General features: G+C 45.7%; 2 protein-coding genes across 4 annotated transcripts in view; both read left to right on the top strand.

The window, feature by feature from the left end:
• The window catches only part of CREG2 (cellular repressor of E1A stimulated genes 2), a 145,367-nt gene that overhangs the window by 17,853 nt on the left and 101,730 nt on the right, over positions 1–25,784 (top strand). Inside the window, exons 3-4 of one of the 2 annotated variants that reach the window (XR_007769317.1) lie at positions 1,667–1,780; positions 5,457–5,671. Coding sequence is in view for 1 of the 2 variants with exons in the window: in XM_050922739.1 (XP_050778696.1) it covers positions 1,667–1,780; positions 5,457–5,604 (262 nt within the window). In the remaining variant the exon portion in view is untranslated. Of the gene's footprint in view, positions 1–1,666; positions 1,781–5,456; positions 9,124–25,784 lie in introns of those variants that run through there. The other variant, XM_050922739.1, reaches the window with a different exon arrangement.
• Positions 17,357–25,784, top strand: part of RNF149 (ring finger protein 149) — a 33,923-nt gene continuing 25,495 nt past the window's right edge. For both annotated transcript variants that reach the window (XM_050922447.1, XM_050922455.1), the window contains exons 1-2: positions 17,357–17,937; positions 25,277–25,527. In XM_050922447.1, coding sequence (XP_050778404.1) covers positions 17,475–17,937; positions 25,277–25,527 — 714 coding nt within the window. In that variant the 5' untranslated portion in view covers positions 17,357–17,474. The remainder of the gene's footprint in view (positions 17,938–25,276; positions 25,528–25,784) is intronic.

Here is a 25,784-nt window from a genome sequence, read left to right as displayed (position 1 = left end):
ATTGGCACAGCTGAGTATGAGCCCATTCTATTTTCTGGCATATTTATGTTCTTGGTCCTACATATAAAAGCAGACACTTTATCCAGCAGGCTACACAGTTTTTTATTACCATCTGTGGGGAATTTCCAGGTGTTAACTTAGCTGCAGGAACACTCCCATATGTTTCCATGCAGCAGAAACATACTGAGAATTATAAGGAAAAAAAGTAATGACAAATTGCATATACAGTGAGGGTTCGGGCTAACGAGTTCAAGTCAAGATCTGTGAGTAAAACTGCATGCAGATCAGGCTTAATTTACTGCAGTTTCCTTCTTTAGGTTAAAACACTTTAGAACAACAACTTCAATGCTTTTTTCTTAATGTGAGTCTCTGGGCCTGATTAAGCTGTTGTGTAGGATCCAACACTGTGAGGTGCTGAGCAATTTCAACTTCTTTTGAAACTAATGGAAGTTGAGGCCACACAGCTTCTCACGCAATTAGGCCCTCACAATGGTTTCATTATGATTTTGCTAGCAGTGGAGTTATTCCTCATTTATACCAATGTAACAGACAGCCAAGATGGTCAGGGATGCAACCCCATGCTCTGGGTGTCCCTAAATGTCAAACTGCTAGAATCTGGGACTGGATGACAGGGAACGGATCACTGGAAATTGCCCTGTTCTGTTCATTCCATCTGACGCATCTGGCACTGGCCACTGTCAGAGACAAGATACTGGGTTAGGTGGATCATTGGTCTGATCCAGTATGGCTGTTCCTACGTTCTTAGAATCAGCCCCATAGCTACACTTGTGATTCATTTTAAATGTCATTAAGTACAGGCAGAGCTGGAGACCAGTCAAGAGCCCCCTAATTTGAATGAACTAGAAATGTAACAGAGAATCAGAGTTCTACTCTTAAAAATAGTGAGACTCTAGCTCTTTTCCTCGTGCAGATAGCCTTGAAAACATAAAGCGATGTAAACCAATCACTAGGGAAGAAACAAACAAGCAAGTGGGTCTACAGCAGAAGGCTACAAGGAAGGGAACTAAAGTTACATTACATTCATTTTTGTAATAGTGAAGGTTTTGAGTGTATGCTAACCATTTCACTAACCCTCCTCAAAACCCTGTGCATAGTGGTGTGATAAGGGTGGACAAGAATCAGTGACATTTTTGAGGTGCTTGGGTGCAGCACCTTAAAATTGTTTTACAGATCTACACAAAAATTCTAAGTCTGGTTCTGTGCATGGATGGCTAATCCTAATTTTTGTTGCTACAGAATGACATCTATAAAAGTTCAACAGAAAATCAGCTTACAACATAAAAGATTAGAACAATTACAATTTGAATAGACAGAAGACATCATCTACTAATTAATTATTTTTAAAAGCATGGTTAGAAAATAGATGAATCTCTGTTTTGCTTCAAACTTTGGACCTGATCCTGTAATCCTTATTCGTGTGAATACTCCTCACCCACATGAACAGTCCCATGGAATATCACTACTCATGTGTGTAAAGGTTTGCAGAAGCAAGCCTGGGGCTTAGAATATTACAGCTGCTAAATATGTGAGCACGAGCTCATATTCACCCAGAGCATGCTATATATTTAGCCAATATGAATAACCTTTTAAGACCTCTGCTGTAGAAAACAATCTGTTATACATGATTATTTTTCTCTGTGTGCAGAAAAAATATAATTGATCCTGAGGATCCACGGTGTGCCAGACTGACTCTCACAGGACAGATGGTCATAGTACCACCAGAGGAAATGGAATTTGCCAAACAAGCAATGTTTTCTAGGTCTGTATGTGATATTTATGTAATATAGTAATACCTACAATTTTGAGATGAATAAATTGTGAGTGAGGTGGCCAGTTGGGATTGAGGATCCTAGGAGTAACAGGCTTGCTCTTTACTTACTAGGCTGCTTAGGCCTTGGCCACACTTGAGAGTTACAGCACTGGTGGTGGCTTTACAGCGCTGTTACTCACTCCCCATCCATACTGGCAAGGCACATACAGTGCTGTATCTCCCTGGCTACAGCACTACATGTACTCCACCTTGATGAGAGGAATAAAGAGAACAGCGCTGCTGCTGCAGCACTGGGGTGCCAGTGTAAACAGGGAATAACCTTACTATTCTGTAACTGACCACTGGAAGCTTCCCATAATGCTTTTAAGATAACTCTCTTTGTTTTGTTTTGATGCCTCTGTTTGTTTTATTGTGAACTGGGGCTCCTGGAGCTGCTTATCAAAAAAACAAACACAGCTCCTGTTTGCTGTGGACGAGCAAACAGGCAAGGGCTCCCTTTGGAAAGCCCACAGCTAGTGTTTGCTTGAAGAGAGGGGAAGGGAGGGGGCTTGAGGAGAGAAGCAGCACAGCGCGGGAGGCAGGGTCCGTTTAGGGGAGGCTGCTTATCTGGTCTGTGAGGAAAAATACAAAGAGGGCTACTTGCTTTCAGTGAATGAGAGAGGGGTAGGAGAGGGGGTCAGAACTTGCAAGGCAGCTGCTGACAGAGTGTTGGCTCCCAAAATCCACTCTCTCTTTCTCCCACGCTCCCTGTCACACTCCACCCCACCCCTCTCTTTTGAAAAGCACGTTGCAACCACTTGAACGCTGGGATAGCTGCCCATAATGCACCGCTTCCAATGCTGCTGCAGATGCTGCAAATGTGGCCACGACAGTGCACTGGTAGCTGTCAGTGTGGCCAGACTGCGGCGCTTTCCCTATTCAGCTGTACGAAGACAGGTTTAACTCCCAGCGCTGTACAGCTGCAAGTGTAGCCATACCCTTAGTAAATTATCCAGGCCTTTAGGACTATCTTGGTACTCTTGGGACAGTCAGATACGCCATCCAGATAAGTAGTGATCAACATGCATTTTGATAGAAAATGCTGTATATAATTCTAGGATTTACAAAAGTATTAAGAGTGATTCCCTTACCATCAGTGTGTGTTGTCATATCTGAGGTTTTTGTGACTAACACTTTTGGCTTTTCCTCCCTTCCACAAAACAAGATTGTGCCATTTAGGCACACTCCATAGAAAGGGGCAGTGATAAAATCTACTGCCTCATAGGGAGATCCAGGAGGCAGCCTGAATGTCTCAGGGTGCTTCCAGGTGTCACCACACTTGCTCCTTACACACTTTTGTGGGCTGCAGCTTAACATCTTCCATGCAGCTAGCCAGGTGTGATGGTTAGTTGGACAGAATTATGGCCCATCTCTTCCCCCACCCCCTTTGAGGTGCCATGCACTCTCACAGGACTAGGGAAGCAGTAATCCTGATGTTCCCCAAAGCACAAGGACTGCAATTCTTCCAGGCCTTTAAGTGAGCCAAGCAAGGGGATGAAGGCACCTTGGCCCAGATCAATAGAGGTACTTAAGTGCCTGAACCTCAGATTTTGGTGCCCAAATCCCAGTTTTAGGCTCCACTGTGATCCACAAAACCCTCACTCAGCTTCTGCCTAACTCTGTAGGCACCTAAATTCACTGGAGGCATAAAGTTTCCATTGTGAAAGTTATTTAGGTGCCTAAGTTTCTGCCTCTGGGCACGCATACTGCTGCCTTACTCTAGGAACCTGTACACCTACATTTCATCTAAGCCCCAGTGCAATCCATCAAGCTGGGGAAAATAGGCAGTGAATATCAATCTTGCCTGCAGGGCCCAATCTGGTAGGCATACTCAGAGGTCACCTACTGGATCAGTCCCCTTCAAAATCTTGCAGTGAGGTAGTGGTGCCACCACCACCTTGCAACTTTTAGCCCAGTGGTTAGGACTTTCTCCTGAGCGGTGGGAGATCTCTGTTCCAATCTTTTCCTCTCTGTCAGACAGAGGAGGAAATTGAACCCAAGCCTTCCATATCCCAGGTGAGTGTTTTAACCAATGAGCTAGAACAGGGGTTGGCAAACTATGGGCCGGAGTCATTTTAAGCCAGCCTGCAAGCTCCCACTGGGAAGCAGACTCTGAGGCTTGCCCCACTCTGGCATTCTAGCCGGGGCCCTGGGCTGGGGGCCACACCACATGGCTTAGCCCCGCTCCAGCCAGGGCACTGGGCTGGGGGCCACACCACGTGGCTCCCAGAAGCCGCGACATAGCCCTGCTCCAGCTGGGATGCTGGGTCGGGGGCCACTCTGGCTGGGGCACTGGGTCGGGGGCCGCTTCATGCAGCTCCCGGAAGCTGCAGCATAGCTCCGCTCCAGCTCCTAAGTGCTCCAATGGGAGCTTTAGGAGCGGTGCCTGCAGATGGGGCAGTGTGCAGACCCGCCTGGCCATGCCTCCACGTAGGAGCTGGAGAAGGGCCATGCCACTGCTTCCTGGAGCCGCCTGAGGTAAGCGCCACTCAGAGCCTGCACCCCAAGCCTCTCCCCACGCACCAACCCCCTGCCCCAGCCCTGAACCCTCTCCCGCTCTCCAAACCCTTTGATCCCAGCACAGAGCACCCTCCTGCACCTCAAACCTCTAATTCCCAGCCCCACCCCAGAGCCCGCACCCTCCACTGGAACTGCACCCCTTCCTGCACTCCTGCCCCAGCCCTGATCTCCCTCTCACCCTCCGAACCCCTCGGTCCCAGCCCAGAGCACCCTCCTACACCCCAAACTTCTCATCCTCAGCCCCACCCCAGAGCCCGCACCCCCAACCAGAGCCCTCACTCCCTCCCGCTCTCTAACCCCAATTTTGTGAGCATTCATGGCCCACCATATAATTTCTATTCCCTGATGTGGCCCTCATCCAAAAAGTTTCCCCATCCCTGAGCTAGAAGCTATAAAGTTGGCAGCACTGCCCTCTCCATCTTCTTCCTATTATGTGTGGAGTCAGGTGCCTGCCTAGCTCATCCTCACATGAAGTGGTTTAGCTGCCTGACTCTAGGAAAGGGTTCCAAGCTGTGGCCTAGAAGCAGAAATAGGCAGGTGATGATCTCTGTGAGAGGGGAAGTGCTTGGGACACGTCCCTCTCATCAGACTCTCCCATTGGCTAATTTAGGAAACTCCCTGACTAGGCTGCTGCTTTTGTGGATTGCATTCTTAGGCACCTTTCTCTCCTCATTTGTTGTATAGTTGGCCTAGGCACCTAACCCAAGCTTTGTGGATCCCATTGTTGTTCCAGTGATTCTCTAGGTGGATAAAAGTGAGTCATTGCAATGCTCCCCATTGCAACACCCAAGTCCCTTTGTGGATGGCAGGCCCTTGTGCCCTCTGCCAGCACTTTCCACCTATTTAAGGGCTGAGCAAAATCTGCCTTTTAATGATGGGGCCTCTCAGGTACCCTTCCTGTACTTTTATTTTCTGCCAAATGTAGGTTTGGAGCAAGGTTTATTGCAAGTGAACGTGAGCATAGGTCAATGATGCTGCCCGGTACAGCCCAGATTTTACTCAGGTAAACTATTTGCCCAAGAAAGTTAGCAACTATTGCACTGAAGAAAGAAGTCCACTAGATGTGCATTTTGGCAAACCTTTTTGGAATTCTTTGTCTTTTCAGGCACCCAGTTATGAGGAAGTGGCCTCGTAACTACGAATGGTTCTTTATGAAAATGAACATTGAGCACATCTGGCTTCAGAACTGGTATGGAGGAGTTTCCACCATTGCGGTGGAGGAGTATTTCAAAGCAGTTCCAAGTAAAGAGTGATTGGGTTTGAAATATAAATCTTCAGTTTTCATATTTGTTTTCCAAAAACTTTTCCCAACACCATGTTGTTGGATGGGTATTTTACAGTGATTTTTTTCAAAAGCATTCAGAATGGCCTCATCTTGTTTACTTGGATCAAATGCTAATAAACCAATATGGATCTTTATATTAAAAATGATATGTGGATGGTAAATCCTACACTGGAACACACAATCTTGGCATTTCAGATAGCATTTATACTTCCTGAATGCTACTTAAAAATGTTTTGATTTTAGTGTCATCCACCCATGTGACACTTATATGCTAAATATGACATTCTCTACAGAAAAACTAATTACCCATAAATGACTTCTGTATATTGTGGAAGTATTATTGCTACTTGCTATCTTGTTTTGTAGGTGTTCTAAGCAAATATCTCTAGCTGCAACTATAAGATGTTTTAAGTTTGTGTTTAATACTTTTAATGAAGAGATCTTATTTTGGAATTTACGTTTTAGTCAGTCACACCCTTTTCCAAATTATCCAGTTAAATATTTTGCTTGGCAATTGAGGAGAAGGAGTGGTGGACCTTGTTGGCTATTGCAGTGGCAAAGTACAAGCAGCTCAAACAAAATAAATTCAGTACACTATGTCTTTTACTAGTACAAGGATGATTAAACATGTTAAAGGGTCAAACAAGAAATCAGACCCACCACAGGATAATCCCAATGCACTTAACATTCTTTTTAAAAAATGTAGTCTCTACTAAGCCTGTTTTAGATTATGAGACAGGAGAAATATTGAGTTACTTGCCAGCCTAAGATCCTACGTTTTTCACATCCTGTCTCTCACCTCAGTTTCATTAACTCATTCCTGAGACAGACTTTCATAGCCAGTCCCTGGTTCCCCCCAGTGATGGAGCCAGCCCTTTAATCCGGTTCCCTAGGTAGGTTTAAAAGGGAGTCGCCCTGACATTGTCTTTGTAAGGGAAATCTGGGATAATTAGTAGCATTTTCAGTTCAAAGACCAAGTAAAAAATTTCCATTCTCCCTATGAGCAAAGTCAAAACTTCACTGCAAAGCATATGCCGGACTGGCAATTTTTTCCTGCAGGGCCAAGTGGGGCTGCTTTATCAGTTCTTAGCCTCTGCTTACTTTATGATATACCACTAAGGTTGTTCTAGCCACCTGACCTAGAATATCTTACTAAAAAGGGACTGATGGCTTAAGTAGCTACTTAGCTACACAGCTTATAAGGAATGTGTGTCTATTACTTACCATTAAATTATACAATAGCTCTTACTGTAACGCTGTAAAAGCTAGAGACTGTAAGAGCTTTGTTTGCCTGTGTAACTCTTCTGCCCCTCTGAGTTGGCAGCAACAAGGGCCGGGTTCAGTATCCAGGGGTTCCATTTCAATAACACAATGCATAACCGGCTCGAGCCCCCACCCAGTGACCTGGGACACTTACATACCACCCCCCCGGGCGCCTCTAGGACCAATACTTCCCCTTTCGCAAGCATGGAGTCTGAATGTAGCAAAATCCTTTTAATAAAGGATGGAAACAATGTGGCATCACATCGGAGAAACACCACAAGCAGGATTATAACACAAACCATAAGCAAAAACCCACCTCCAAGTACATTTGGCAATGTCCTTTCCCCCTTAGGGTCTTAAGTCCAATCACCCCAGTGTCTCTGGTCAGTGCCACCCCAGAGTTCAAAAGTTTATCTGCAGAATTTTACCCTCCCAGCCTGGGTGGAAATAGGAGGCGGGGCCCACACATGGTGTTAAGGGGCACCTTACGTGGGCCAGGGCCAACTGCTCTGCCTCTCTGTGGAGTTCTGCTGCAGCCTTCACCACAACCTGCTCCATTACACCAGCTGTGCCACTCCTCCAGCCGACCCGTGAGCCACGCCAGCTGTCCCCGCAAACCGCTCCACTCCGCTCACTGTTCCATGGGCTGCTCCAACATGCTGCAAACTGCTTCACTTTGCCAGCCACTTAGCGATAGATCTTCAGGCTCCCCCACTAGTTAACACAGCACTCAGTGATCTCAGCTCAGCAGCCTTTAGATGGACTCCTAATGGAATCAAAATTAGCTCTACTCTTCAACAGTGGAGAGAGGAGGATGTGCAATTGGTGTTCCAGGCCCTCAAAAGGGGCCCATATCATCAGATACACACACCAGCCCCCAACCTCTCTCCATTCACTGGGAGTTGGAACCCATGTCCCTCGTCTAGCAAGTACTACTTAATTGAGGTTGAGTTGTCTCTGTCATAAACCAGTCTCATAGTTCCTCATTCACATAATCAGGGTGACATACTTTATTAATAACAAAGAAATTGGGGATCCCAGAGCTGTCAAAATAACCATCCCAGGCTGCCATGAGCTATGCTAGGTGGGGTGGGTGTGCCAATGCAAATACCTGAAATTCCTTTCCACACTCCCTGAAATTCTTTCCACACTCCCCATAATTCACCACCAGATGTCAGGGTAGAGCTCATCCTGACTCTGCTTACACCTGTAATGGAAGTACAGGTCTTTTGATACCTCCTAGTGCAGTGGTGGGCAACCTGCGGCCCAACAGGGTAATCCGCTGGCAGGCCATGAGACAGTTTGCTTACACTGGCACGACTGCCTGCAGGGAAGCGGCGGCCAGCATGTCCCTGTGGCCCGCGCTGCTTCCCACAGCTCCCATTAGCTGAAAGGGCAAACTGCAGCCACTGGAAGCTGTGGGTGGCCATGCCTGCAGATGGCCAATGTAAACAAACTGTCTCACGGTCCGCCAGCTGATTACCCTGACGGGCAGTGTGCAGCCCGCAGGCCTCAGGTTGCCCACCACTGCCCTAGTGGGAACCTCAAAAGGCCTGATACTGTCCATCCCAGTGCACTTCTTAGGGGAAATAAACTAGGTAAATCAGCAAAGAACCTGGGCTTTTCTGCATTAATGCCCAGCCAGAGCTCAGATGCAGTTCAGGGCAATATGACCAACTGGAAGCCAATTAAGTGCAGCTGAGCCTACATGGGTCCAATGTATTAAAAGAGGGTGTTATTCTCAGGCCATGTCTAAACTAAGGGCTTGTCTTCACTATTGGGCGGAGATCAACGCTGCTGCAATTGATGCAGTGGGTGTTGATTTAGCAGGTCTAGTGAAGACCCACTAAATCGATGGCAGAACGCTTTCTGGTCGATCCCAGTATTCCACGTCTCCAAGAAGAATAAGGGAAGTCGACTGGAGAGCGTCTCCCGTCAACACAACGCAGTGAAGACACTGGGGTAAGTTGACTTAAGTTACATCGACTTCAGCTACGTGAATAACGTAGCTGGAGTAGCGTAACTTAGATCGACTTACACCAGTAGGGAAGACAAGCCCTAAGAAATTTTAGGAAAATTTACCACTGATGCTGGCAATAATGAGAGCCTACTGCAGACAAGCTGATGGCAGTCACTGTCATTATAACAACTATGCTGATTACACTTCCTACAACTCTAAATGAAGATTAAAAGGAGGGCAGTAGCAACTTGTCTACACTATGGGTCTGTAGCGGGGTGGTCATCCCGCTCAGGTCCAGAGGAGTTAAAGAACAGCCCTGGGAGGGGGCTGTGGCTGGAGAAAGCAGCTTTTAGGTTGGGCTGATTGGCGGAAGTGGCTGCAGCTGGGGCCACGCCCCAAACAGACTCAGCTGGCCCTATAAAGGCAGAGAAGCCAGGGGCAGACAGAGAGTCTCTCTCTGTTTACAGAGGGAGATGGGCCTGGCGGCAGGGAGCTAGAGACTGAGTATTTGAGTGTAGCAGGGCTGGGGAGCAGCTACTGGAGCTGGGGAGCACCAGCCTGGAGAACCCCAAGGCTGCAGGCCTTGTTAAAGGCCAGGACAGGTACTGGGGCTACAGAGGGGTAGCCAAGGGTAGGCAAAGGCAGCAGGTCCAACCTCCCCTTTGCTAGTGGTGAATGGTGTGTACACTGCAGTCTGCCCCAGGAGTGGGGGCTAGATGGTTACTGGCAGTAGCCATATTCTGAGGTGAAGTGGGGACAGTGGGTGGAGGTTCCCCTGGAGAGGGAAACCCAGAATTGTGGGAGTACTGCTGTGGGGCAGCACCCAGCTAAAGGGGCACTGGGTCTGGGAGGGACATGGGGCCAGAGGACAGGTGGATCACTGGCCTGCAGAGGGTGCTCTGGAGATGGAATGAGCTAATTCCCAGAAGTCATCAACAGGAGGTCCTGCAGGGGTGAGTCCGCACACCTACAGGGTCCCAATGTTGCTAATACTTGGACAGCTAAACCAGCGTTAGTAACCAGGGGAAAAAATTCAGAAAATATCCCTGCTGTAGACAGGGTTTCAGAGGGGATAAAGATATGGAGGTCAAGTCATACAGACTAGTACTTTCTAGTAATTGACTAGAAGGCTACTGACTGCACTCTGACTCCACTAAGAAGAGATACAAAACACAAAGGATCACTTACTGATGCTCTGAGCCACATTATCAAATTATGTTTAAACAGATTTTTATCTGTGTTGATGCAGAAATATGCCACTGCAGCTTTGCCCGCATGAGGCCTTTTGCCAAATATCCCCCTCTTGCCACCACCACCAATTCAGATCCACCCGCACTAGCTGTGGTGGGAGTGCTAATTTAAACAAAGAGTTGGTAGCCACTATCTGTACCATGGCATGTAGATCTGCTTTGAGCAGAATTGGATTACATGGTGCTTAAAATACTATGAGCCACCCAGGCCTCTCAACTCTGGGGTCCCCATTGTTGACATCACTATTGGAGCTGTGTAGGAATGGTGGAAAAGCTAGGGGGGGAACCTAAGGTATACGCCTCGCTAGCATATTCTTTTCTGTCCTCTTTCTCTTTTTCATCAGGTTTACTGATTGTACAGATATTTTGCAGAGGGAACCATGGTGCCTGCAGCACTAGTGGAGGAAATACCCTGCATAGCTTTTTTCCCTTGCACTTTTTTCCTACAAGTTTGCCCAGACTGCACCTCCCCTTTGCTCTGTGTAATGTAAGAACACAAGAGTTGGTCCTACACAGATGAGTGGAATGCTATTAACTGACGCTTTCCCACATTCTTGTTGTTTTGACATTGGGATCTCTGTTCATTTGGGGTCTGATCCTAAGGCCATTGAAGTTAATAGGAGCTTTCTCATTGATTTCAATAGGCACAGGTCTAGTTCAGTAAGGGGCTCTCTAAAGGTTTGCACAAATAGTGACTTGTAACTGTAATTACACATTTTTTTGCCCCAGTTTACCTTTATACCCAGAGATCCTTGAAAAAGTTCACACAAAAAGCAAATAAGACACTAAACTTGGGAAAGTCTACGCACATTGAAGAGGGGAAGAAAAATCAAAGTGTTAGCCATTAATAATTACTCATTCTTTCCTCTACATACTTTTCTACTGGCCTGATGACAGTAGAGTCCACAATTCTTCTCTCTCCTGTCAATTAATACTCTAGTCTTTGAAGGGCTAAGGAGTTTTACCAACACATTTTAGGTTCTTGTCAAACCATCGGGGCATGAGACATCCAGGGAGAATCTTGAAACTGCAGTGAGGACTTAAGATGGGAAAAGGAGGCTTCTTAAACAGATATGTCATCTTAATCAAAAATCTCACTTCCACACCCCAAAAGCCTCTGGAAGGCAACAGAAACCATCACAAACCTGCCCAAGTAGCCTTGAAGTGACTTCTCTGAAAAAAGGGGTTTGGGAATCGCGGGCTAGGGGCAGAGGTTGTTTGTTTAATTGGGCCTTAAATTATTAGCTACAAACTATCAAAAAAAATTAAATTGCCAAATTTCTCAATTTATATCATCATGTGATATGAGTTAAATGAATAGAGTTTATTAAACTTTTGACCCAAAGATTATTGTAAAGATTCCATAATAGATTAAAATTTCCCTCAGGCTATTGGTTATGACCATGGGGTCTGATCTTGCACCTATGGATATCAATAGTAAAACTCCCTTTTATTTCATTCTGATCTTAAGACTTTGAGCCTTAGTATCTATAAAGCACTGCAACTTACCAACATGCAATTTATTTTCATGTATTTTGTACTTCAGCAGTAAGAATCACATTTTAGTTTAATTATTTTACATCTTAATATTTATTAAATATTCTCATTTCAGAAAAGCCTTATTGTGCAAGCTTTCTTTAGTTAAATCTTCACTTGTGGTTCTGTAATAGTCTAGAGATGCATTTATTTATGACTGTATGTTAGCTGGAAAAAAGAAAATGAAGTTATGAATTTTGACTTCTGATGAGCAACGTCCTTTACTAATTTGTACCAAGGTAATGCATGTACAGTATTAAGCATAGCTAGTTTTAACTGCTGTTCTAATTTAACCAAAGAATACTTCATTTCTAAAGTAATTGTCATCATTTACTTGTATGTACTGTTTATGGGTGCGTATTGCACTTTGCAATGTATTTTGACTTGTAAAGATAATGAATGTTTACAAATTGCCCATCAAGCATTAAATGCAAATAAATAGCAAAAGGGAAGTTGCTGCTTGAATATTTTGATGTCTGTAATATGATTTTAACAGGAATGAACATGAGGAAGCTTGGTTGACAGCCTTTAAAATTTCTATCTTATCTAATGACTGTCTTTTTTTCTCAGTCTTGTACAATCTTCCTGGTGGAAAGAAGGCCATCTTTGTTCCTTTAAAGGGACCCTGTGAATTGAGAGTCAGATCTTCAGATGTTTAGGGAGGAAGGAGAGGGATACACTGGGAAAACATGCACTTTTCTCTCCTCCCTGTCCCCCACCCCCCATTTGCTTTAATCTCAGTGTAACACAGCATCTGATAACCATACATCATTCTTAATACAGCTCACCACTCACTCCTATACATGCAGGTATTAGGCAAGTGACTGGGCATTGGTTTCAATCTTTTTTGTGAATTAACAATACTATGGAACTTCATTTCAATGCCATTTCTTCCCCCTTCCCTTGCTCTCCCTAATTCTCATCTCTATCTTGTTCTTACTGACTACTCTCTGGCCAAAGCCCACCATTCTTCTCCTCTTCCTCTCCCACATTACCTACTTTCAGTAACCTCTAAGCTAGCCACCTTCCCCCTTCAGAGTTCCTGTGCCCTATCCAATAAATTAATTTGACTCACAGGCTTTAGCTCCTATTTACTCCTCACAACCATTGAAATCCAATCCATCTCTCTATCTCCAGCCCAATCTCTTTCCTTGTGGCCATAACTGGCCTCTTGCCTTCCAACACTTCGGCAACAGTGTTGGGCTCCTTTCCTATCCATCTAATCAATCAGCACTTTCTCCTCCCATTCCACCACCCTACATTCTGAAAACTGCATGCCCTGCAGCTGTTGTGTACAGTTTCCTTCATGTTACTGACTTCAATGCCAAATCATTCCTCCTCTCATCTTAATCTCCTACTCGCATCTGTGATAACTTTAATTTCCATGTTGATGTCTACTGGCTTTTAATTGCCTTTCCATAACCTCCTTATTTGATCTTCACTTTTGGACTGACTCAATGCACCATCTTGGTCACCTTTCTCAATCAAGTTTTTATCAAACACTGCTCTTTTGTTCACTCTGAACTCCCTCTCGTCACTTGCTCTCCTTCAACATTGCTCACTTTTTCTCTGCCTCTATTCTGTCATTTATCATCTCCAACTTATAACCCCCTGACTTCTCTGCTGCTCTTACCCCCCACCCCTTCTTTCAATTCCCATGATCTCTACATTTAACTCTTTGGTCTCTGCAGCTCTTAACTCCTTTTATCCCCCATCCCACTGCACCTCACCCCTGGCAGTACTTTATATGTTCCTTTAATTCTCAATCTTGGTTGTCCTCCTGATTTTGCCACTTTGATCTTTTTCTTGAAATGCTGAGTGCCTTTGAAGAGAGTCCTAAAACTACATTGCCAAGAAGTTGTAGAGTGCTCTAACTATACTGTCTTCCTCTACTCCAGTGGCTCTCAACCATGGGTATGTTTACCACTGGGGGTACACAGAGGTCTTCCAGGGGGTACATCAACTCATCTAGATATTTGCCTAGTTTTACAACAGGCTACATAAAAAGCCACTAGCGCAGTCAGTACAAGCTAAAATTTCAAACAGACAATGACTTGTTTATATTGCTTTATATACCGTACACTGAAATGTAAGTGCAGTATTCCAACTGATTTATTTCATAATTGTATGGTAAAAGTGAGAAAGTAAGCAATTTTTCAATAACAGTGTGCTGTGACACTTTTGTATATTTATGTCTGATTTCTGTAAGCAATTAGTTTTTAAGTGAAGTGTATGTAAGACACGGGTATGTAAGACAAATCAGACTCCAGAAAGGGGTGCAGTAGTCTGGACAGGTTGAGAGACCCTGCTATACTCCACTTTTAAAGAGTGGTTGGATTGGGGAATTTTTACTTTAAAAATGACCCTGGAATGGAATTTTAAACACATCAACCTTCATGCTGACAAGGAAAATAGCTGTTCTGCTGCTATAAAGAGGGTCAACAGTGCTCAAGGCTTGGAACACTTCTACAAGATATTATGATCACTACTGGTTCAATCATCTTAATAGGAAAAGGAGAAGCCTTGTTTGATAACATATCAGATGTAATATGATCATAATGCATTTTTTCTAAAAGAAAATGATGGTGACTGAGAGCATTAAAGTGATTGGGGACTACAGAGAGAGTAGCTGGGGAAACATGCAAATTACTTGGGCACTAAAAACAGCAAAATCATTAAATCCTTGATATACATTTTATTTTGTATAGCTCAAACTTTCCATACAACTAAAACAATATATAAAACTTATCTTTATTTTTGTCTTAGGCTTTTCCCATTTTGTTCACTTTTCTTTTTATAATTCAGTGTTTTCCAGTGTTTTCCCTCAGAATGATAGCTATAACAGTGCTTCTCAACCTTTTTGGGCTCAGGACCCATTTGTAAACGTTTATGGCCTGTCATGACCCAGTAAATAATAGTCTGAGGGTGGAGGCCCTGTGGTGGTTTTGGTCAGGTCCTGCCTGGCACTCACCTGACAGTGGTATCTCCTGTGCTATGGGACTGGCTGGGCTGGGTTTGGCTTTCCGTTCTGGGCACTGCAACCTCTGAGGTTTCAGCACCCCTGGGGTTTGGTCCCGCCCCTCTGACTAGACCAAATTTGTGTGGGTGAAGGTGTGACCTGGCTCAGGGGGTTGCAGTGCCACTCAGGCAAATTTGGCCTACGCAGGGTCCCATCATCATGATGACTGGGCCAAACCTGAATGCTAGGATCCCAGATGTTGCAGTGCCTGGAGCAGGTAGGCAAGCCCAGCCAGTTCTGTATGACAGGAGCCGCTGCCTGACCCTTTGAAACATTCTGGTGACCCAATTTTGGGTCCTGACCCACGGACTGAGTAATCCTCGTCTACAATTTGTTCATCACTTTTAAAGGGGACACTTCCTGGACACTACAGTGCAAATAAGTGATCGTCACATAAACACTACCCTATACTGGAAACCTACTGACTGCTATACTTACCTATAAAAGCAGCAAAAAATCCTGTGGCACCTTATAGACTAACAGACATTTTGGAGCATGAGCTTTCGTGGGTGAATACCCACTTCATCAGATGCATCTGACGAAGTGGGTATTCACCCATGAAAGCTCATGCTCCAAAACGTCTGTTAGTCTATAAGGTGCCACAGGATTCTTTGCTGCTTTTACAGATCCAGATTAACATGGCTATCCCTCGTATACTTACCTACATGCCTCCAGCTTCCATCCAGGACACATCACACGATCCATTGTCTACAGTCAAGCTCTAAGATACAATCAAATTTGCTCCAATCCCTCAGACAGAGACAAACACCTACAAGATCTTTATCAAGCATTCTTAAAATACACTACCCACCTGGGGAAGTAAGGAAACAGATTGACAGAGCAAGACAGGGACCCAGAAGTCATCTACTACAGGACAGGCCCAACAAGGAAAATAACAGAACACCATTGGCCATCATGTACAACGCCCAGCTGAAACCTATCCAGTATATCAACGATCTACAACCTACCCTGGAAAATGATCCCTCACTCTCACAGACCTTCAGAGGCAGGCCAGTCCTCGCTTACAGATAGTCCCCCAACCTGATGCAAATACTCACCAGCAACTACACACCACACCAAAGAAACTCTAGCCTAGGAACCACTCCCTGTAACAAACCCTGTTGCCTACTCTGTCCCCACATCTGCTCTAGCAACACCATCAGAGGACCCAACTACATCAGCCACACCATCAGGTGCTCATTCACCTGCACATCTACTAATGTGATATATGCCATCATGTGCCAGCAATGCCTCTCTGCCAAGTACATTGGCAAAACCAGACAGTCTCTACATAAAAGAATAAATGGACACATCAGATATCAGGAATGGTAACATACAAAAGCCAGTAGGGGAACACATCAATCTCCCTGGACATTTAACAGCAGATTTAAAAGTAGCCATCCTTCAACAAAAAAACTCTTCAAAAACAGACTTCAAAGCTACACTTCATTTGCAAATTTAACATCATTAATTTGGGCTTGAATAGCAACTGTGAGTGGCTGGCTCACTACAAAAGCAGTTTTCTCCTCTCTTGGTATTGACACCTCCTCATCAATTATTGGGAATGGACCACATCCACCCTGACTGAATTGGCCTTGTTAACACTGGTTCTCCATGTGTAAGGTAACTCCCTTCTCTTCATGTGTCAGTATATTTGTGCCTGCATCTATAATTTTCATTCCATGGATCTGAAGAAGTGGGGTTTTTTACCCATTAAAGCTTATGCCCAAATAAATCTGTTAGTCTTTAAGGTGACACTGGACTCGTCAGTTTTAAATGTTTATTTGAGCTCTCTTTATCTCAAGTGATTTTGCTCTTCTCCTTGTCACGCTCTATTTTTGCGGCATCCCCTCTATCTCTACCTGGCTTTTGACCCTTCACTCACCCTCCCTTCCTCTCATCCATTTTGCTCCTTCCCATCCTCCTCTGGGGTGACCCCTACAATGCAGGTGTGGAGTGTTTTGCAGGGTGGAGTGACTGACTAACTTGTGTGTCACTGACCAAACGTGGGTGAGCCAGCAGCCAGGCCTTCAATTAGTCACATCCTCTTGCTGGCATTAAAAAAACAAACACAGCATCCAAGTGCTCATCAGCCTCCGGGTCTCCTTGGGTCTCTTCTGCGTTGGCCTTTCCAGCCCACGACCTACAACCTGGGCCCCGCTGGGGCGCGGGGAATGTCTTGCCTCCAGACCCTGCAAACGCTTCAGGGCCGGTGCCCGGTTTCACTTTGATCATTTTCGGGGGGGGGGGTAATCAGCTGAGCACGTGCTTCCCGTGGGCGGCCGGATCGGGGCCTCACGCGCTCACAATAAGGACGCTGAGCGGACAACCGCCGCTCTCGCGCAAGCCGGGAAACGCTGGCACCTCGAGCACGCTCAGGGGCGCGAGCCGTTCAGACCCCCACCCCCCCGGTGTTTTCGGAGCCAACGGTCGGGGCAGGAAGGAGCGGGTCAGATTTCGGGGTCAGGGGACATTAACTCTTCCGGTGCCTGCGCGCGCACAGGGCGCGTCTGTTGGCGACAGCGGTTGGCGGAAGAGCTGCGCGCAGAGCTCACCGCGGGACACACCCCCCCTTGGGAGCGCACCCGTCGGCCCCACCCCCCGGCCACGCTAGCGGGGAGGAGCCGGCTCAGCCCGGCCTCCGCCTCCCATTAGCTGCGCTCCGGCCGCAACTCCCATTGGGGGCGCCCGTTACCTGCGCCGCGGCCTGGCTGGGGCAGTGGGCGGCGCCCCTCCGCTTCCCAGGGAGCGGGAGGAGTCAGGCGCGGCAGAGGGCGCAGCTCTGTCTGCCTGCTCGCCGCGGCCGTGCCATGCTGTGCCGTGCCCGCCTGACGCTGCTGGCGGCGGCGCTGCTGGCGCTGGGGGTCCCGCGCGGCGGCGCCGCCCGCCTCCTGGAGTGGTACGCGGCGTGGGTCAACACCGCCTACACCGAGCCGCTCAGCAACCGCACGGTGCGGGGCATGGCCGAGAGCGGCCGCTACGGGGACAGCTCCCCCAAGGAGAGCGCGCAGGGCCTGGTGGGCATCCCCCGCGGCGCCTCCGCCCGCCACATGGAGGGCTGCGCCTCGGACACCGACTACGATGTGCCCCTGCCGCCGGGGAGCCGCGGCCCGCCCAGCGGGGAGCCGCCGCCGCCCTGGATCGCGCTGGTGGCCCGCGGGGGCTGCACCTTCAAGGACAAAGTCACCAACGCGGCCCGGAAGCGGGCGGTGGCCGTGGTGATCTACAACGAGCCCCGCTTCGGCAACGCCACCGTCTCCATGTCCCATCTCGGTGAGCCGGGCCGCAGCCGGGGCGTTGAGTCGCGGGGCCTGGTGGGGAGGGGGCTCGAGGAAGAGGGATAAGTGGGGAGATGGGGGTGGAGCGGGGAGGCGGGGGTGTGTCTGGGTTCGGCATTCCCCGGTGATACTAGGTGCTTTTCGGGGGAAAGGGGAACGCCATGAAGAGCCCTTAAAAAGGACGCATGGGGCTTGTTTCCTGTCACTACATAGACTACTAATGTAGATGCGCAAAGTTTTACACCAAGTTTCTAGGAAGGGAGGCAGAAACTATCAAGAAGTGTTGCAATGAACCTGTTGAGCAACTGCCCCAGGCCTTGCTGTGGTGCGTCTCCCAGTAGTATCTGAACACATCGTACATAAGTTAATATGTTGCTCTTTAACTACAGGCTGAACGAAATTGTACTGGAGACTGTAGGGATATGTAAAAACAGCCACTTAAAAGACAGGGAGTTACCTATTGGATGAGTCCTCAGTGCAAGCTTTATTGTAGTATTTACCACTTCATCATCAGAATACTCATTATAGTCCTCACACCTCTCTGAAGTACAGTGAGAAAGTTGATGTATAGAGGGATCAGATTGACTTGTCTAAGCGTGCCTACCTATCTGTAGCCTACAGAAGGTGTCTGTGACTATGCCAAGGTAAGAGCTCAGGTGTTCTGGCTCCACAAAGTCTGCTGAATTTTGTGTGTGTGTTTTTTTTAAACTGTTAAGTAGGTTCAAAGGCATAGGAGGAGACCTTCAGGGCAGGATATAAGGAGTAAGAAATCAAAGCATAGTGGGAAAGACCCTGTTGCAGATATCGGCAAACCTGCCACTGTGTAGTGATCTTACTAGTATCCAGGCAATCTTTCAAGAGGATTTTAAATAAATTTTAGTAGTTTTTTTTAAAAAACAAGACACTGCTTTCTTTTCCTCTAGTAAAATTAGCTGAAAAAAATCAACTTTGGAGTACCATTGGTTCAAGGTATATTTGAGACCCTGAAAGGAAGCACGTCCCTCTTGAAATAATGAGTGGCACCATCCTGCAGGTTGGAATCATGATTAACTAGTACTATTAAGCTGCTTTGTAGAGCTTTTTTGGTAAAACTTCTGTCAGAGGTGTGAAACCCCCCCCCCCCCCCCCCACACCAAGACTGACATTTTACTGACAAAAGTGCCAATGTAGACTGCACTGTGTCGATGGGAGATGCTCTCCTGCCAACATAACTACTACCATTTGTTAGGGGTGGTTTAATTATGCCAATAGGGAGAGCTCTCTCCCACTGTCATGAAACTGGCTATGTGGGAGACCTTACAAAGGCACAGCTGTAGTGGTAAACATCCCGAAGACTCTGTCTGTTGCGCACTTTACAGCAGCGTGGCTGTGCTGCTGCAACCTCGCTGTTGTAAGGTTCACGGTGTAACTGCTCTTTGTTGCTGGGAGAAAGCTCTCCCAGCAACAAAATAAAACCAACTCCAATGAGGGTATGGCTACACTTGCAGCTGTACAGCACTGGGAGTTAAACCTGTCTTAAGTAGCAAAGAATCCTGTGGCACCTTATAGACTAACAGACGTTTTGGAGCATGAGCTTTCGTGGGTGAATACCCACTTCCTCAGATGCATGCATTCACCCACGAAAGCTCATGCTCCAAAACGTCTGTTAGTCTATAAGGTGCCACAGGATTCTTTGCTACTTTTACAGATCCAGACTAACACGGCTACCCTCTGATACTTGAAACCTGTCTTAGTACAGCTGAGTAGGGAAAGTGCTGCAGTCTGTCCACACAGACAGCTACCAGTGCATTGTCTTGGCCACATTTGCAGCAGCACTGGAAGCGGTGCATTATGGGCAGCTATCCCAGCGTTCAAGTGGCTGCTATGTGCTTTTCAAAAGGGGATGGAGTGTGACAGAGAGTATGGAGGGGGGAAAAGAGAGTGGATTTTTGGACCCAACACTGTCAGCTCCTTGCCTTGCAAGTTCCGATCCTCCTCCACCTCTCTCGCACTCACTGAAAGCAAACAGCAGCTGTTTTTTTCTCACAGACCAGATAAGCAGCCGCTCCCCAAAATGGACTCTTCCTCTCCCACAGTGCCACTTCTCTCTTCAAGCAAACATTAGCTGTGGGCGTTCCAAAGGGAGGCCCCCTGCCTGCCTCTGCTCATTCACAGCAAACAGTAGCTGTGTTTGGTTTTTTGACAAGCAGCTCCCGGAGCAAAGAGAGGTATCACAACAAAACAGAGTTATCTGTACTTAAAAGGATTATGGGGAGTTTACGGAGGTCAATCACTGCGTAATAAGTTTACTCCCTATTTACACTGGAGCACCAGCATCTCAGCTACTCCGCAGCAGCTGTTATTCCTCTCGGGGAGGTGGAGTACCTGCAGCGCTGTAGCCACGGAGATACAGCACTGTACGTGCCTTGCCAGTGTGGACGGGGAGTGAGTTACAGCACTGTGGGCAACTTTATTGCGCTGTAACTCTGAAGTGTAGCCAAGGCCTGAGGGGTACTAGCTTTGTTGCTGGGAGCACACCTCCTGCCAATGAAGGGCTATCCACACCAGTGCTTTTCATCACTAAAACTTTTGTCACTCAGGGAGGTGTTTTTTCACACCTCTGACAAGTGCTACCGACAAACATGTTAGCGTAGGCATAGCCTAAGTGTTGGCTTGGGCTTCCTAGGTTTGGTTAATAACTCTCTCACAACCCACTGGGCCTCTTTCTCTATCCAATGATACTCTGTAGAAGAAAAAAATATAAAAATACATCCATCTTCCCCTCTCTGCTTGCAACAGATGCCTTTATAGTATGCCTTATCATAGTTGCTGTCTTTGCTTTTCTGTGAAATCTCTTCTTCCTTTTAACTTTCTGCCTACATTCTATTCTTTCCTTTCCTCTGTTTTTTTTCCCCCTCTCGTTTTTTTTAGTTTTTCAATTTTTTTGTTTTGTTTCTTGTTTTACTTCCCTGTGCCTTCATCAGAAGGATTCATGTTTCTCAGGTTAGGTCTACACTACAAACTTTTCTTGGTATTGTTGATTGGGGTATAAAGAGACTTGATTTGTGACCAACATAGCTGTGCTGGCAAAAGCCCTTAGTATAGACAGGGTATACTGGCAAAACTGCATTTTTTGCTGGTATAGCTTATTTCATCAGAAGAAGGAGGAGATATACTTTCCTGTTTAAGATTTGCATGCATGTGGTTCTGAGCTATACACCATCTAGGTTAAATGTGCATCTGGCGTGGGATCCGAGCTACTCATGGTACTTCCTTGGCTCTCTGTTTAGTACTAAGCTACACAGAATACATTTAAAAAGTGCTTAACAAAGGTTGATAAGCAGTGGTGATAAGTAACAAGATATAAAAAAAACTCATCTGTTGGATTACAAATAAGTAAAAGTATTTAATTTTGGTTGGGTGGCTTTGCAGATGAAATTGCTCTCTATAGCTGGTAATGGTCTTTGGCTTGGTTTAAAGATGGAAATTGTTTCTGATTTCTCCCTCTTCTCCTCCCTTCCCCCCATTAACTAATTACTTGTTTTTATCCTTGTAATGCCTAGAGTGGTGGGTGTTCTGTGACTAAAAAAGGCCAACTGACATTAAGATCTAAATCTTCTGGAGGGAGAGTCCTATTCCATTGGAAGAGGCTCAAGGTTTTAAAAACTTTTTAAAGATTTTTGATGAGGATATTTGTTTCTTTGAAATGAATTCTCAGTTTTCAGTATTTCTTTATGTCCACTTTAGATTGTAGGTTCTTCAAGGCAGAGACTTCTCTTGCTGGTTTGTAAAGCTCCATGTACAGAAGTGGCAGTGGATTAATTTCTTAACATGGATGAGTGTACAGTCCTCTTAGGTTTGTGAGAGAACCCTCCTGCTTTCAGCGTTATCCTGTCCAAGGGTTGCCTCTAAAGGATTTAAAAAATACTGGAGTCAGAAAATGTGGCCTTCTCTTGGTGGGTAAGGAAGGAGTAGGTTGAATTGTTAGCTTAACACAATTGAAATACCCTATTAAGATGCAGGCTAATACATTTGAAGTTGTAGTATGTTGTAGCTTAGGAGGGAGCCTTGGTGACATGACCAGCTAACACAACTTCAAACACAATAGCCTACATTTTAATGGAGTTTTGCAGTTGTGACATTTAACACAATGGGCAAAAATATTTTTGCCCATTAACACATCTTCATGGGGAGGAAGTAGTCTTGAATAAGCAGTCTGGAATGTATAAGGAAGCTATGATGTCGATCCCACCTTTAAAACCTGAAGTCAATAGTTTTATGAGTAGGGTGGGTTGAAATTATTCCCTATGCCACCTCAGGTATCAAGCTGGCTTCTTGTAGTTCTGTTTCTCCTTTTCTCAGAACTGGGAGGAGAAAATCAGTCAGGGAAATACAATCTTTTGAGGAACCATAATAGTTTTAGCATACAGGGAAATAGGAGACGATACAAACTGCATTCTTGTCTCCTCCCAGGTCACCTGAAAGTTGCACCTGTGGATCTCCAGAACAATGTTAGCAAGTAACTCACCTTTCTTTGGGTATATCTACACTATAGGATTATTCCAATTTTACAGAAACCGATATTTGGAAACAGATTGTATAAAGTCGAGTGCATGCGGCGACGCTAAGCACATTAATTTGGTGGTGTGCGTCCATGTACCGAGGCTAGCGTCAACTTCCGGAGAGTTGCACTGTGGGTAGCTATCCTGTAGCTATCCCATAGTTCCCGCAGTCTCCCTCGCCCATTGGAATTCTGGGTTGAAATACCAATGCATGATGGGGCCAAAAATTTGTCATCGGTGGTTATGGGTAAATGTCATCAGTCAGTCCTCCCTCCGTGAAAGCAACGGCAGACAATCATTTTGCGCCCTTTTCCCTGGATTGCCCGGGCAGACGCCATAGCACGGAAACCACGGAGCCCGTTCAGCCTTTTTTCACTGTCACCGTATGTCTACTGGATGTTGCTGACAGATGCGGTACTGCAGTGCTACACAGCAGCATTCCCTTGCCTTTGCAAGTTAGCAAAGATGGTTACCAGTCATACTGTACCATCTGCTGCTGTCATGGGTGCTCCTGGCCGGCGTTGGTGAGGTCGGTCGGAGGCACATGGACAAAAATGGGAATGACTCCCCAGGTCATTCTCTTCTTTAAGTTTTGTCTAATGGAGAGTCAGTCCTGCCTAGAATATCAGGCAAGCCTACTAAAGAACCAGAGAGGCAAATGGCTGCTCTGGGTCAGAGCCTGAGACATCCCGCAGAAATGATGAGCTGCATGCTGTTCTAGAGGGTGGCCCTGCAACAACGCCACCCGTTGCTTCCCTCCTCCCCCACCCCTTCTGGGCTACTGTGGCAATTATCCCCCCATTTGTGTGATGAAGTAATGAAGAATGTATGAATAAGAAACACTGACTTTATTGCCTCTGTAAGCAGAGATCAAAGGTGGGAGGGGAGAGCAGCCTCCAGCTGCTATGATATTCCAGGCAGGAGTGAATCTCCATTAGACAAAGCTTAAAGAAGAGAATGACCTGGAGTCATTCCCATTTTTGCCCAGGCGCCCCCGGCTGACTTCACCGAAGCCAGTCAGGAGCACTCACGGGACGACGATGACGGCTATCAGTCCTACTGTACTGTTTGCTGTCCGGAAGGGAAGGGAAGGGGATGCTCCTTTGTAGCACTGCATCTGCCAGCAGCCGTCAGTAGACATATGGTGACATTGAAAAAAGGCGAGAGAGGATTTTTTTCCCTTTGCTTTCACGGGAGAGGGGAGACGACGACATATACCCTGAACCACCCGCGACAATGTTTTTGACCCTTCAGGCTTTGGGAGCTCAGCCAAGAATTCAAATGGTTTTCGGAGAGTGTGGGAACTGTGGGATAGCTACAGTTGTCAGTTGCCCCTCCCTCCGTGAGCGTCCATTTCATTCTTTGGCTTTCTGGTATGCTTATCTCAGCTCCTTAAGTTTCAGCACTGTGTTGAGTCCCTGTTGTGGCCTCTGTCCATCATAGCCTTGGAGATTTTTTTCAAATGTTTTGGCATTGTCTATTGCAATGGAGTTCTAATAGAACAGATTCATCTCCCCATACAGAGATCAGAGTCAGTATCTCCTGTATGGGTCCATGCTGCAGCTCTTTTTTGATTCTGGGACTGCATGGTCACCTGTGCTGATCAGCACTCCATGCTAGGCAAAAAGGAAGTGAAATTCAAAAGTTCACGGGGCTTTTCCTGTCTACCTGGCCAGTGCATCCGAGTTCAGATTGCTGTCCAGAGCAGTCACAATGGTGCACTGTGGGATAGCTCCTGGAGGCCAATACCATGGAATTGCGGCCACACTAACCCTAATTCGAAATGGCAATACCAATTTCAGCACTACTTCCCTCATCGGGGTGAAGTACAGATATTGATATGAAGAGCCCTTTATCAAAATAAAGGGCTTCATTGTGTGGATGGGTGCAGGGTTAATTCGGTTTAATGCTGCTAAATTCGAGACAAACTCATAGTATAGACCAGGCCTTTGTTAGGTGCAATTTATTTACTTTAGAAAGATGTTGCAACAGACACCTCTGACAAAGGTCTAAGAATGTGCTGTTTTCAATAAACTGAAATAAAGCCCCAGGGAGGAGGAAACTTTGGTTTTGTTTACAGTAAGTCCCATGCATGTCTTCTATTTATTGTATGGCCTGCCACAGTGCTCTGATTTTTTAAAAAAACACTTCTAACTTCAAGTAACTCTCACATGAAGATAGGGACTCTTAACTTGAAAAGGTCTTAAGTATTTGCACAGCAAACTCTGACAGATACCATTTAAAAAGACTTGAAATTCCTGTTGGTCCCATCCCAGAGTTGGATGGGATCTGTCTTGAGTACTTTGGGATCTGGCTTGAAACTATTACATATGGCAAAATGATCAAGCTCTTTTGTTCGATCTTCAGCTACTACTATAGAGTTATGAATTAACAAATGGATGCTTGTGAATACGTTTTAGTACTTTAAATAGAGCCTGATAAATTGTATTGATCTTTTTATTTGCTAAATGAATCTTAAGATCAGAATCCCATTGTATTCCATGGAATGAGGCATGCAGAGCCTCAATAGAGATATTTTACTTCAACTATTTCTGGTACGTGTATAAGTTCTTATTTTCTTTGTGAAATTCTCAAATGTAATAATATGTAATGTAAGCTGTTTTAGTAATTAAACTTCCTTTGTCAAAGTAAATCTGCTTTGTGTTCAGAATTTTAAGCATTTTCTATTAATGTTATTCACCTCTTATATTTTAACTTTAAATGATTGAATTGCATTCAGATAATCTGGAGTAAGTGTGCATTCTGACTTTCCCCCCCCCTTTTCTCCAACAGGAACAGGCAATACAGTGGTAATTATGGTTGGATATCCAAAAGGGATAGAAATTTTGGAACCAGTACGCAGAGGGATTCCAGTAAAAATGACTATTGGTGTTGGCACAAGACATGTGCAAGAATATATCAGTGGACAGTCAGTTGTGTTTGTAGCCATCGCTTTTATCACCATGATGATTATCTCACTAGCCTGGCTCTTATTTTACTATGTACAACGTTTTCTATATACTGGGTCACAATTTGGAAGCCAGGTAATTGCAGATAGTGATAATGATTTTTAAAGTAACCTTATTAAGTTTTTCTCTCTCCTACATGTCTCCTGTAAAATTCTTTGTGTCCGATACTAATTTTATTGAAATGTTTTAGCACCATATTTTCTTGTCTATGATAGTCCATGGAGACTGCTTAGAATGAATACCTTTTTAAATGAATACACTTATAAGCAACATGATAATTGACATCTCAAAACCATTTAGCTTTAATAACTAAATTTTTATCTGAAATATCT

This window comes from Gopherus flavomarginatus, chromosome 1 (genome assembly GCF_025201925.1).
Source record: "Gopherus flavomarginatus isolate rGopFla2 chromosome 1, rGopFla2.mat.asm, whole genome shotgun sequence".
Classification (NCBI taxonomy): domain Eukaryota; kingdom Metazoa; phylum Chordata; order Testudines; family Testudinidae; genus Gopherus; species Gopherus flavomarginatus.
The sequence above is the reverse complement of the archived record's forward strand: the minus strand, read 5'-3'. Positions and strand labels throughout refer to the sequence as shown.